Genomic DNA, 13397 nt, shown 5'->3' on the forward strand with positions numbered 1-13397 from the left:
GGGGGCAGCGGGAAGGGCTCGGAGCTGGGAGGGTTAGGGAGCCCGCGCGAGTTCCCCTTTCCTTTGGAACAAAGGAAAGTCTGTCTCTGAGGCATCTGTCACTCCCAGGCGGGCCACGGAAACGGGGCGCGTGGGGCCGGCAACCCCAAGAAAGTTTGTGCGCTTCGGGACCCTCGGGCAGGCCGAGCGTGAGCAGAGCCTCCCGCGGGAAAAGCGCGCAGTCTCCGGGGGAGGGGGCGGCCAACATGGAGTCTGGGCTCAGGGCTGAGGGGGGGCGGGCGGCGCGGAGGTGGGAGCCCAGCCCCCTCCCCTCCCCCTCCGGGCCGAGTTCGGAGCACAAAGCCGAGCGCGCAGGCTCGGCCAGCCCCGCGCCCCGAAGAGTCAGCCAGCCGCGAGCAGCGGGGGAAGGGGGTGGGAACCAAACTTTTTCCTGCCCAGGGACAGACACGTGAGTTTTCTTTCTTCCAGAGCCTCTGCCCCACCGGGATTGCGGGCCCGCGCGGGGGGCTGGAGCGCGGAGTCTGACGCGGGGTGGGGGGCTGAGGGGTGCAGGCGCCCCGAGCGCAGGCCAGTTCCCCACCGACCTGGGAGCCATGTGCTCCGACTCGGTCTGGGCCGCGGGGGAGGCTGCGCGCTTTGTGTGAACTGCTGGGAATGCAGCGCGAGTGCGCGGACTGGGGGAGTGTCCGGCCGAGCTGAGGCAGTTGTCAGAAAGTTCGTGCGGGAGTGGCTACCAGTCGGCTTTGTGGAGCGTGTAGGAGGGTGCACCGGGTGTGTGTCGAGAGGGTGCTACTACTTCAGGCCAGTTAGGGTAAGAACTGATGGCTAGTGTGATGACGTCTGGAGTTTTCGGTTTGAGAGATCGTGAGTGGGCGAGTCGGTTGGAGTTCTTGGGTGGGTGTATATCCAGGAATTCGGCTCGTTGCGTGGGTATCAGTTCGTGCTGTAAATAGGATTTGTAAACTACATGTGTGCTTTATTTGGTGAAATTCATGGGGTTTCCGGGGGCTGAGCGACAGGTTGGAGTCAGTTACCTATGTGCTGTTAGAGAGTTGCCTGATGAGAGTGTGGGGTGTGTAGTGGGAAACCTCCCTGATTGTGAGCAGGCTGGGGTGCAGGACACCTTGGTGGAGAGATCTGTGTAGACTGAGAGATCGTCTCCACGGGCCACCGCTGGAACCCTGCAGACTGGAACTTGGCTGGTAGCCAGGGTGGAATTTGTATAGATAACCTTGAATAAACTTCTCACAGCCTGCCACGGCTGCATCCCTGAGCCCAGATCCCAACTGCCCTAAACTTCAGAAACCTGACCTCAGAGAGCAGTCGTTTTTTGGTGCTCTCCGAGGAGTGGCACCTCTAGCCAATGCCTGTCTCACCTCCAGGTGGCCTGGCTGGGAGGGTGGACCCTTCCCTCGAAAGCCTGGCCTAGCCAGCTTAGATATCTGGGCGCAGGCCCAAGTCCATGAAACAAAACCTGGGAAATGCCAGAGTCTGTTGGCCCAGCCTGCTGGGGAGCTGTTAAAAGGCTGAGGAGGGAGGAGCCTTGAAGATTCTGGCATCTGCTTGGCCTGGAACTTTTGGTTTTAAAATGTAAATCTCTTTTGCATGTGTGAACAAGAATTCTGTCAGGGGGCTGAGCAACCGGAGTGGGGCTGTCTAGGGAAACACCTTCCTTTGAGGAGGGGAGGATGCTTGCCCAAGGTCACACAGCCAAGTTGGAGGGACCAGAGCCCTGCCTTGCTCATTTATCTGGTTTTCTGAGGATTTGATTCTGGGACCAGGCCAGGAGCTAGATGACAAAGGGAGAATGTCTGAGACAACCAGTAGGGTTGACTCTACACTCTGCAGGGTACACAGTAGGTGCACAGTAAATGTTGCATGGATTGCTGTAGGACCATGGTGATTGATAGTTTCCTGACTTTTCACTGGGTCTTGGGAGACTTGGGAGGCAAGATGGTATAGAGTGTGGGGGTGGGGGGCAGCAAAATGCCTTGGTCCAAACAATAACCTGAATGTTAGTTTTTTTCCATAGCAGCTTTATTGAGATATAATTCACAAAGCACAGAACTTACCAATTTAAAAGGAACAAACCAGTAGTTTTTAGTACAGTTGAAACTTGAACTACATGAGTTTGAACTGTGCAGGTCAACTTAATACTGGAATTTTTTCAATAAATACCTGTACTGTTTTCCATCTGTGGTTGGGAGCCCACAGATACAGAGGGCCAACTGTATGCATTGTTCTCCGCCATTTTATATAGCGGACTTGAGCACTGGGGGTTCCTAGAACCAATCTTCCTTAGATACCAAGGGACAACTAAGTTTAGAGGGAGTCAAACGTTATTCGCAGTTTTTCGAGTGCATGGGGTTTGGTGCCTCTAACCCCCACGTTCAAGGGTATATTCACAGTCAGTTTGAGAACATTTTTATCACCTCCATAGCCTTTAGCTGTCACCCTTCTATCTCCCTCTAGCCCATTCTGGACATTTCATAAAAATAGAATCATATAATGTGTTCTTTGTGACATGTTTCTTTCACTTAAAGAATGTTTTCACATAACGTTTTCAACGTTCATCCACATTGTAGCGTGGATCAGGGTTTCAGTCCTTTTATGGCCAAATAATATTCCACTGTATGGATAAACCTCATTTTGTTTATCTGCTCATCTATTGATAAACACATAGGTTGTTTCCACCTTTTGCTATTATTACAATTAATGTTACTATAAACATTTTCGTACAGCTTTTGTGTGGACAAAGGTTTTCATTTCTTTTGGGTAGATAACCAGGAGTGAAATTCCTGGCGCACATGGTGACTCTCTTTAATGGCCATAGTACCTTGGGCAGCTTTCTTTATCTCTCTGGGCCTTGGTTTACTCATCTATAAAATGATAATAGTAGTGTCTCCCTTACAGGGGCTTTGTGAGAATTGAATGAAATAATAAATGTAAAGTGCTCAGAACAGAGCAAGGAAAACAGACGCCAGTGGTATAGCTGCAACTATTTCTGGTCTAGTACTGCTTATTAATGAGCTGCCATTTATTTCAGTAGGCATCTACTGGCCCCATGAAACAGATGCATTTGGGATTCATTCCTTCTCGTTTGCCCTTACTGTGGTATGGCCTGAGACTTTTGTATTTTTTTTGGTTTGAGACTCTGAATTGCAATTCCCCCATAGTTCTGATATTCCAGGCTCTAGTAATAATGTGTTTGGAGACTTAGGAAAAGGATGAGAGTGCATGGTAATCATGTCTCCATCCCCTTTGTCACTTGCTCCAGGCTTGCCCGAGGTCCAGCCTAGCCCCTAGACACCATGTCAGACAGTGATCTGGGCGAGGATGAAGGCCTCCTCTCCCTGGCAGGCAAGAGGAAGCGCAGAGGGAACCTGCCCAAGGAGTCGGTGAAGATCCTCCGGGACTGGCTGTATTTGCACCGCTACAATGCCTACCCCTCTGAGCAGGAGAAGCTGAGCCTTTCTGGACAAACCAACCTATCAGTGCTGCAGGTAAGAAGGAGACCTGGGTTCCAGTCCTGTCCCAGCCCTGTCACTCACTGTGTGGCCTTGGGCTGGTCACCTCCCTCTCTGGGCCTCAGTTTCTTCTTGGGCCAAATGAGAACACCCATTCTCCCAACCTCGGGAAGACAACATGAGGTCACTGCAGCTAGATTTCAGATTTCAGAGAGTTCTGAGGAGGCAAGGAATCGTTAATGTCAGGGTTTCATTATTAACATTGGAGGCCATAGGAAGGCGAGAAGACATCAAGTTCCTGGGATCTGGCACCCAGGCCCAGAACGGTGCTTGGATGGCACCTTGATTGTAGGGGGCAGCTGGTGATCTGCAGAGTGGTTAAAAATTGAGTTAGAATCACGGTCAAGGAACAGGCAGAAGTCAAAAGTTCCAGATTCAAAACCCAGTTCTGCCACATAGAAGCTGTGGGCCACACCTTGACTTCCCCATCTGTATAGTAGGCGTTACAACCCTCCCCTGCCTGACCAAACTGTTGTGAGGAACAGATTCAGAACTGGATGTGAAATTGCTTTGAGTACACTCAAAAAATCGTGTTATCCACTCTTTGTCAGGGCAAGATATTATCTCCTTTGAATTGCCCAATTGCTTACCTACAGGTACTTTTGCTGTTTTCATGATGCTGAGGCAGGACACCCTGGACTATACCACTGCCTTGCCTCCAGTTTGGCTCTCACCTACCTGGGAGACAGCCTAGTAAGGGCCCACCCTGCTTCCCTTTCCTCCTCTGTCCTTTCCTAGCCCATTACTCCAATCCGTGGTGCAGTCTCACCCTCCTTCCCTTATCCCATTGTGAACCTCCCAGGTCTTCTCAGCTCCTGTCCCTCCATGAAGCCACAAGGTGAATATTAGTCCTCAGAACTTCTGTCACCTGAATTATACTTGCTGGGTGCTTAACTGGAGTCTACGAGAAAGGCTTTAGAATTACAGACCTTGACTCAGATCCCATCTTCTCCACAAGAGGAAGCCTGGACCTTGGCCAAGTCACTGCCTCTTCACTGAGCTTCATGTTTCCTCATCTGAAAAAGGGAGATGATTGTAGCACTTTCATAGCATGTAAGGAAGAGGGACCAAGAAGAATTCAAAGTTCACTGTGTGATGTTTGGCACAGACTGGGTGTTTATGCTCTCCTTTTCATCTTCATCCCTACTAGATCATAGGTCTTGGACCAACCCCAGGTGTCTAGCAGTGCCTAGCATCTTGCAGTATACCACTGAGCACCCTGCCGTGCCCAGCTCTGTGCTGGGCAGAGTTGGGATCCCAGAGGGGAACCAGATTGATTCCTGCCCTCAAGGAGTATCAAGTCTGGGATGGGACAGCAGGAAAGACTTGGCCTCTGATGTTTGCAAAAAGTGATCACTGCTGGGACAGAAGGCAGTAAAGACAGAGGGCAGGGCTTCTGAGCTGGACTGGGGCCTCAGAAGGCCTCCCAGAAGGGGTGGGCTTGAGCTCACAGGATGTAGAACAGCATAGGTCAAAGTCTGGAGGCTGAGAGAGCCAGCATTACCTAGACAGCCTCGTCATTGGCCTTCCTGCCTCCACCCTTGGTCGCATGTCAGTCCATTCTCTTGGAACACAAAATTACAAATCTTATTGTTTCACACACTCCAGGGACCCCAGTGTCCTCGGGATAGAGTCCAAACTCCTTAGGAACTTAGCAGGCTCATCTCTCAGTTCTTCCTGTCTCTGGGACCCTTGAACTCTAGGCCTCCAGGCCTCCTCCCTTGGCTTCTTCCTTATCTTTCCAAACCTGGCTCACTCCATTTAAGCATTTTCTCTTGAAAGTATTCTCTGAACCCCCCCAGCCAAGGTTTGAGGCCACTGCTGTGTATTTCCACAATGCCACATACCAGTGCTGTCAAAGCGCTTGTCACACTGTTGAAATTGTTTTTTGTCAGAGACACTTTCTTAAATCTGAGTAATGTACCAACTCCTTTTGAAGGGGTGTATAAAAGCCCTTTTATAAAACCATTTTTAAACAAAGCAAAAGTTTACAAAAGAAAAACAATACAAGTAAAGAATAATTTGCTTCGGATGTCCCAAAAAGAGAAAAAAATAAAGGGGACTGTACCAACTCCTCTTAAAATAGGTTTTTGAACCTGCCTCACCCCAACATGTTGGTTTGAATCATTTCTATTATCATATCACTTAAGCGTGTACAAACATAAAACTGGGTGAACATGTCTTGCACATAACTATAAAATAAAGTTTTTCCAAAGTAAACTAATGTACAAAGTAAGTTAATGCAAGCATCTCACTGCATTATTTTTAAATGGTGGATGGTATTTTGTCTACCGGGCTGTGGTATGTAGTATGACAGAGGCACTGACTCTGGAGTTGAGCAAGTCTGGGTTGCCAGAGGCCATGGTGCTCTTATAATCAAGAATGGAAACAAAACCAAAACCACAGCATTCTTGTGGAGAACTGGTGAACCCCTAGGACAACTATCTCCAGACCTTACTTAGAGAAATGTAGATCTAGGGCAAGAATCAGCTGCTGGGGACTTTTGAAGGAGGACAGGCTGGAACCCAGCATCCCGTAGTGGGATGGGTTCTGGTGGCGGCCACCCTGCTCTAGAGTCATGCTGTTAAGCAGTGGGGGCCACCTGGCACTCCTTGATAGAAACTGCATCATGAATTCCTAGCCATACACCTCTGCTTGGAGGTCTCAGCAGGCATCTCAAGTTTCCTGATTGATAACTGATAACTTCTAGCTGGCTCCTTCCCTTTCTTAGGATTCCACTTTATAGCCCTTTCTCAGCTCATTTGGTCAGTCACCAATTCCTGTACATTTACCCCCAATATATTTCTGGAGTATGGCTTCTTTACTACCCTGGTCCCAACCTGTCATTGTCCCATCACTTATCAGCATCCCCTCCCTGCACTTAAAACCCTTCAGGGGCTCCTGCCAACCTAATGACAGCATCACCTCTTCCCTGTCTGCACAGCGGGTTTCCTTCCTGGAGCCCCATATTCCTGCCACACTGATTAGTACCCTAAACCACTCTACTCCCACCCTGGCCAGCGAGACTCCTGACCCTTAGAGGAGCTACACGTTCCCAGAGCACCAGGCCTAGGTCAGCATTTGGACCCTGGACTGTAATTGCCTTTAAGAACACCAAACTCCACAGGCCTAGTCTCACTTATCACTGTACCCCAGGTGTTTAGCTCAGTGCCTGGTATCTGGTAGGTGCTCAGTAAATAATTGTTGAAGTGACAGAAAATGAAGATAAAGTGTTGGAAATGTCAACAGGCAGGACCTCTGGAGTAAGGAAATGTGGCTCCTCAGTCTGGAAAAATGGTCCTAAGTCCCTGGAGACATCTCTCTTTCTTGTATTTAACATTTAAAATTTCATTGTTTATTTAAAGTATTTGCAACTATTCATAAAAGAATATTCTAATGTACCCGCGGTACCATTCACCTGGCTTCAGCTAGTAATAACATTTTGCCAAACTTGTTTTCCTCTCTCCCTGGGGACATCTCTTTTGATTGTCTCCTTCACCCGCCCAGGAACAATCTCATTAGCAAGTCAATGAGTCATTTAACTAACTGGTTTGCTGGTACTTGCCCTGGGCTGAGCGGTAGGGAGGGTGAGACCGCCCCCCCCAACACACACACACACAAAAAAAGGCATTTATGAAGGATTTTCACAGGTCCCTGTGACCACCCTCTCTAAGCCCGCTTTATTGCTGTGGTTTCTAACTGTTCTAAAGGCCTGCCTGTTAGGGAAGGAAGGTAGTAAGCTAAACGTGGCAGGGAGGGTCAGGCTCCATTCCTTCACTCGAACACTGATTGGGGATATGCTCTGTGCCAGGCCCAGTGCTGTGTGCTGGAAACAGCTGTAGAACAGGCAGTATTCCTGCCCTCTGGTAGCCGCCTGAGGGGCGGGGGAGAGAAGACATTTAAAAAACTAAGAATTCAACGTAATTAATTATCAATGCGCGGTGCCTGTAGGAAGTTTCTCAGAAAGCAGCATTTGAATGGAGTCCTGACAGACTGAAGGAGTGGGGCCTCGGCTATGGGGAACAGCGAAAGAAAGGAACCTGGTACAGAAGCTGTAGTGTGGCCTGCCTTGTGGCAAGGGGTGTCCTGGCCCGGCTGCTCTCCTTACTCTGGCTGCAAAGCTAGCTGCAGCCCTCTGGGGACTCTCTCTCCACCTCAAGGCACTTCATCTCTATGTACGTTTTTTGAGTTTCTCCGTAAGCTTTTTTTGCTTAAAGGATCAGCCCACAAAGACAAGTTACAGGAGTGGATTAAACCACTGATTCCTAAGCCTGGACGGCAGAACTCTGGGGTGCTTGTTTAAAAACACTCATTCCTGACTCCAGCCCTCCCCGCCTCCCGCCCCCCACATCTGCAAAGCAGATGAAAAGTAGCTTTTCTTAAATCACCCTCAAGGTGATTCCAATACAGCCAGCTGCCTTTAAGAGCACCCAGATTTGGGTGGTCACAGCACAAATGGAGGTACTGTGAGTTGGGGAAAGGTCCATGCTTTCACTTCTCTCCCCTCTTTTGCTTCTATCTTTCACAGCTGAAAAGACATTAAAATTAAAGCACTTGTGTCGCCTTCTTCAAACGCCCTGCTCTGATTCTCATGACCTTCATCAGCTTCCTGGGGCCCCTCCCACTCCCATTTGCTACAGTGATTCCTCCCCTGTCTTTCCTCTGGCACACTGATTAAAAAATAAAAAAAAAACCACACTGACAGGCAACAGCCTTTCAGACAGTGCCCTGTTTTATGATAGAGACAGGCTTTCAGGCACCCAGTCAATTCTGCCGTATCGATCATAGAATTCACCTTGGCATTTTCCCTACCCCTTCCCCAGGGACCTTGAGTGGGGGCAAGTCACATGCTCTTTTCCTGACTTAGGCATGGGTCAGGCAACTGGAAGAGACAACAGAAAATCCCGATAGCCCATTATCACAGCTGGCACTGGTGGTGCACTCAGGCTTCCCGCTCTTGTGCAGTCCCCCTCAGCTGTGCATTTCTATCAGATGAGAAGACAAAACAGTAAGCTGCCAAGTTTTCTGTGGACCTGGGTGAGTGTGTAGAATATGTTGGGGTGGGAGGGGGTGTTTTTCTGCTGTTCTCAGAATTGTAAGCCAAAATGGGAGGTGCAGCTGGGGGCTAAATGCCCACACAGCTGCTAGTAAACGCCCAAGACTGCTTTCTCAACAAAAACACTCGTCCCTACTTCGCTTGACCCAGGTCGCTGTGATCTGTTTCTGCTGCCTATAGCAGTGAGGTGGAAAAGTGCAGAGCTCTCCTGTAGCACAGGTAGCTGAAGAGGCAGCTGCGGGATGGAGGAATGAAAGCATGTGAGCAAGGAAAAAGGGCCTCAGGCTGACGGATTCTCTTTAGGCCTTTCACCTGTCTGTGCTGGTTGCCTGTAACCAGGCTGTCTGGACCAGATCCCAGCCTTTGTACTTGTGACCTTGAGTAAGTTACTGAACCTCTCTGGTCAAGGCCTCTGTTTCTTCAGCAATTCAGATAAAATTGGAGATCATCACAGAACCTGTCTCATAGGCTGTTGAAGATTAAATGAGTAATGAGATGGAAAATGTTCAGAACTAGCACCTGGTATGTTTCGTGTTCAACGAGTGTTTGCTTTTAGGATTATGAAGATGATGATTCAGCTATCTGTTCTGTACCTCTGTTTGGAAAGACCCAGCAAGGCAGAGTAAGAATAGCAGTAGGGCCCTGAAGCCCAGAGAACTGAGCTTGAACCCCGGCTTTGTACTCAGGCTGTGTAACTTAGGCAAGTTCTTTCGTCTCTCCTTTGGGGATACTGTTCAATACCCTTCCAGGCTTGTATGTAGATTAAATATAATGCAAGTGAGTTGGGGGGCATGATAGCCTGGTATCCAGATGCTTAGTTTCCCTTCCTTCATTGCACCCAGCTGTTGAGCTTCATCTCTCCTTGAGGATCCCCTGCAATTCTAGCCAGGATTCAGCTCAGCCAGTGTCTGCTGATGCCTGCTGTTATATGTGTGCTCGGTTTACTGGGGGGACTATAGTGGTAAAAAGGGGTAAATGAGAACCCCAGGGGCAGGGTCTTTCCAGGCAGAACTGGAGAAGGGAGAGAAGGGCCACAAGAAGGCTCTGGCTCTGTCCTTCCCAGGAATTTTCCCAGACTGACAGGGCCTGGGTCCAAGTGCTGTCCTTGGATCACTCATGGAATGAATTCAGCTACAGCCTGCTGGGCAGAGGCCGATGCTTACTCCAGGCACCAGCTCTCCTGTCATAGGTGGCTATCCTTTTGGCTAGGTAGAGATGGCCCTTGGGAAGATGGTACCCAAGGACTTAAGTGCCTAGGTATGGGCCAAGAAAGGTGATAGGCGGGGTAGAAACTGATACAGGAGCCCTGAGGAGAGCTGAACCTTTGCTCCATTCAGCAAACATTAGAGGAATATCTTGAGGAACATTGAACATTACTGCAGCCCACACAGTTCCCAACATCCCAGCACATGGGAGGTGAAGGAGAGGGGGTCCTGTCTTTTCTTCCTCCTATAGCAGCCAGTTGTATGCTCTGTAAGTATCTCTTGATAAACTGAGAGGAGAAAAGAGACAGGGCCAGGAAAAGGACAAGGACCTAGAGTGTCAGAATTTAGGTCAAGATACTGTTTAGGCCTTTAGTGTTTTACCATGGTGTCCGGCCTAGTGAGATTAGCCCTGCCTGCTGTTAGTTCCTTAAACCAAACCCTTTCCTGCCTCAGGACTTTGGCATTTACTGTTTCCTCTGTCTAGAACATTCTTCCCTCAGCTTTCCGAGTGGCTGGTTGGCTTATCCTTTAGGTCTCAGCGTTCTCAGACCCCTTGTCTACAAGGCCTCTCTTATCTTTATATACTACCCTTTTGTGCCATTCTCCAGAACTAGGTGGACTGGAAGCTCCACAGGGCAGAGTGCACGTCTGTTTAATTCACAAAGGTATCACCAGCACCAAGAACTGAGCCCGGCATACAGGTAATCGCTCAATATTATTTGAGTGAGCGTGAAGCCTTGAAAAGGGGAGTGTAACAGGAAAGTGAGAAGATCTACTTGACTGTTCTGGTAAATAAAACAAGCTGGGTTTGGAGACCCTGTGACAGCTTGCGAGAAAGATTCAGAGGAGGGGCTCCTGCTCCTCCAGATCCAGGGCCCCAGGCTTGGTGATCCCTGGCTGGAGGTGGAATCCTGTCTGACTTCTCCAGGCTGAGCTTTATATGTTCATTAGTAACATGGGAGTTGATCAAACTCAGTGCTGACATAACTATTAGAAGAAAATTGTGTAGCTGTACAGTGCTCAGTGAATGGCAGCTATTGGTAATCTCTTTTCAGCAGAGGCATCTAGAGAGACACCCGGACTGTGGATACCTACTAGGCCCACCCATGCCTCCACCTGGTTTCTAATATTTCTTCTCTCCTGCTACTTCTGAGCTGGCTGAGTAGTTATGAGGCAGCGTTGGTGGCCCTTTTTATGGAGGGCGAGAGGGAGAAGGACTTGTAAAAAGTGACAGGGCATTCTGTTTGCCTATTTAAAGGAAGAGTTAATGTTTTAAAACATGTTTTGTATTTATGAGCTTAACCAGCCATGCAGCCAAGGAGCTGTTTTCTAGTCTAATCCATAACCTTTTAAATAATGCTCAGGTGGGCTATGGTAGGATCAGTCTTGCCACATCTCTAGGCCATCAAGAGTAAATGAAAGAAAAGTGGGTATGGGTGGTTGATCTTATAGATGGTCAAGGATGCCTGCTGCTCTTGGGTGTGCAGAAACTATTCACACTCTTCCTGAACAGCTGTCTACCCTCATGTTATCATTCGTTCATGTATGAGGAGAAACTGCCAGGCTGTCCATCCACCATAGGTGAACAGAGAGGTGTTTTGACTCCCTTTTCTCTGCTCTGGCCCTATTTCTAATACCTTAGATCAGCCAACACTTAGAGTAGGCATTCTCCAGGTGGAGAAAGAGGGCATTCCCTGAGAAAGGAATGTGATTTGCAAAAGGCACGAAGCTTATTTTTTATTTATTTTTTAAAGCACAGGGCCTTTAAAAAAGGCTGGTGAGCAGTTTGCACATGCTGTAGAATACAGGGCTGGAAATATAGACCATGATAGGGAAGGGCTTAACACTCAGGCTCAGGTGTCTGGACTGGAGACATGGCATTAGGAGACATGGCAGGAATGAGTTGTTGCATTTTAGAAAAAGAAGTGACAACCAGTGAAGAGGCTGAATTGGAGAGCCATGAAGCTGGGGCTGTTCAAAAGAATCCAGACAGATATGGGTCAGTGTGCTAGAATGTCTTGGTTTTGCAGCATGATACTTAACAGTAAAAATTTCATGCCTCATGCATAGGTCCAAAAAGATTGATCTAAACAATCAATTAGACGGGCATGGGGTCAAGGTTAAATGGTAGTTTACCCAGGAGCATGTAGGAAATAAGATTTAAGGATGTTGGCTGAAGGCGCACATTCAGCTGGAGCCACTGATCCTGGTTTTCCTTGGAAACAATCATTTTCTTCTACTCGACAATCTCTTGGTGTCTTTGCGGCCTGCAGCAAGACTCTGCTCTAGAAACTTAGGAGTGAATCACCCTTGGCACCAGGTCCTCCCATTTCCAGTTTGCCAAACAGACCAAACATTTGTTATTTTGTCATCTCCCTTAATGTAACTTGAACTACTAACCCTTCTCTCTGCTTCCATTCTATTCTCCACTAATCAGGTTGCTCCTTTGCTTAAAACCCTCCTGTGGCTCCCCATTGCCCTTAGGATAAAGAATGAAATTCCTACTATGACGTAACCTCTAGTTACCACTGAGCTCCAGCCATACAGGCCTGCCTTCCCTGCAGTCTGGTTCCACCTGCCACAGGGTCCTTTCAGAGGTTGATCCCCGTAAATCGAATGTTCCTCTCCCTTCCCACTTCCCACCTAACCTGCTGCTCAGCCTTCAGATCTCTGTGAGCCATTTCCTCGGAATACCGGCCCGAGCCCACAAAGACTAGATTGGGTCTTCCCATTGTCGTCTCCAGCAGCACCGTTGCACCTTCCCTTCATTGGCTGAATCACAGTTGCAATTTTATATTCATTTGTATGATTTCTTCTTTAACTCTCTCTTCCCAGCATGAACCTCTCTGAGGACTGGGATTTTGTCTGTGTTTGCTGCTATATTCTGGGGCTGGGAACATAGGTGCTTCATAGCTGGTTTTGATTGAGTGTACTGATGATGGTCTCCTACTCTCATTCCAGATATGTAACTGGTTTATCAATGCCCGACGGCGACTTCTCCCAGACATGCTTCGGAAGGACGGCCAAGACCCCAACCAGTACACCATTTCCCGCCGCGGGGGTAAGGCCTCAGATGTGGCCCTCCCCCGTGGCAGCAGCCCCTCAGTGCTGGCAGTGTCTGTACCGGCCCCAGCCAGTGTGCTCTCCTTGTCCATGTGCTCCATGCCACTCCACTCAGGCCAGGGAGAGAAGCCAGCAGCCCCCTTCCCACAAGGGGAGCTGGAGCCTCCCAAGCCCTTGGTGACCCCGGGTAGCACACTCACGCTGCTGACCAGGGCCGAAGCTGGAAGCCCCACAGGTGGACTCTTCAACACACCGCCGCCCACACCCCCAGAGCAGGACAAGGAGGACTTCAGCAGCTTCCAGCTGCTGGTCGAGGTGGCGCTACAGAGGGCTGCTGAGATGGAGCTCCAGAAGCAGCAGGACCCGTCACCCCCGTTACTGCACACTCCCATCCCCTTAGTGTCTGAAAACCCCAAGTAGGCATCTGCCAACAGGGGTGCTCGAGGCTCGAGCCAGCTGTCCTGGGTTTCTGTTTTGGTTCCCTTTCATACAGAGGGTTTTCTCTGGATCACTGCCAAACATCAGGATCATCTCCTCTGTTCAAGA

At 49.1% G+C, this 13397-nt stretch overlaps 1 protein-coding gene and 1 long non-coding RNA gene across 9 annotated transcripts in view; one reads left to right on the plus strand and one right to left on the minus strand.

Moving 5' to 3' along the window:
- Positions 1 to 13391, plus strand: part of TGIF2 (TGFB induced factor homeobox 2) — a 13991-nt gene extending 600 nt beyond the window's left edge. For 3 of the 7 annotated variants that reach the window (XM_006921784.3, XM_015597048.1, XM_015597050.2), the window contains exons 2-3: positions 3278 to 3503; positions 12750 to 13391. In XM_006921784.3, coding sequence (XP_006921846.1) covers positions 3312 to 3503; positions 12750 to 13271 — 714 coding nt within the window. In that variant the 5' untranslated portion in view covers positions 3278 to 3311 and the 3' untranslated portion in view covers positions 13272 to 13391. The other 4 variants (XM_006921785.3, XM_015597053.2, XM_025039766.1 and 1 more) reach the window with 4 other exon arrangements.
- The window catches only part of LOC112470983, a 19325-nt gene continuing 9635 nt past the window's right edge, over positions 3708 to 13397 (minus strand). The window contains exons 3-4 of one of the 2 annotated variants that reach the window (XR_003043102.1): positions 4457 to 4543; positions 3708 to 3834 (exon numbers count right to left, since the gene is read on the minus strand). This is a non-coding gene — a long non-coding RNA (uncharacterized LOC112470983). Of the gene's footprint in view, positions 3835 to 4331; positions 4544 to 13397 lie in introns of those variants that run through there. The other variant, XR_003043101.1, reaches the window with a different exon arrangement.

The sequence above is a fragment of the Pteropus alecto genome, unplaced genomic scaffold (genome assembly GCF_000325575.1).
Source record: "Pteropus alecto unplaced genomic scaffold, ASM32557v1 scaffold45, whole genome shotgun sequence".
Lineage (NCBI taxonomy): Eukaryota > Metazoa > Chordata > Mammalia > Chiroptera > Pteropodidae > Pteropus > Pteropus alecto.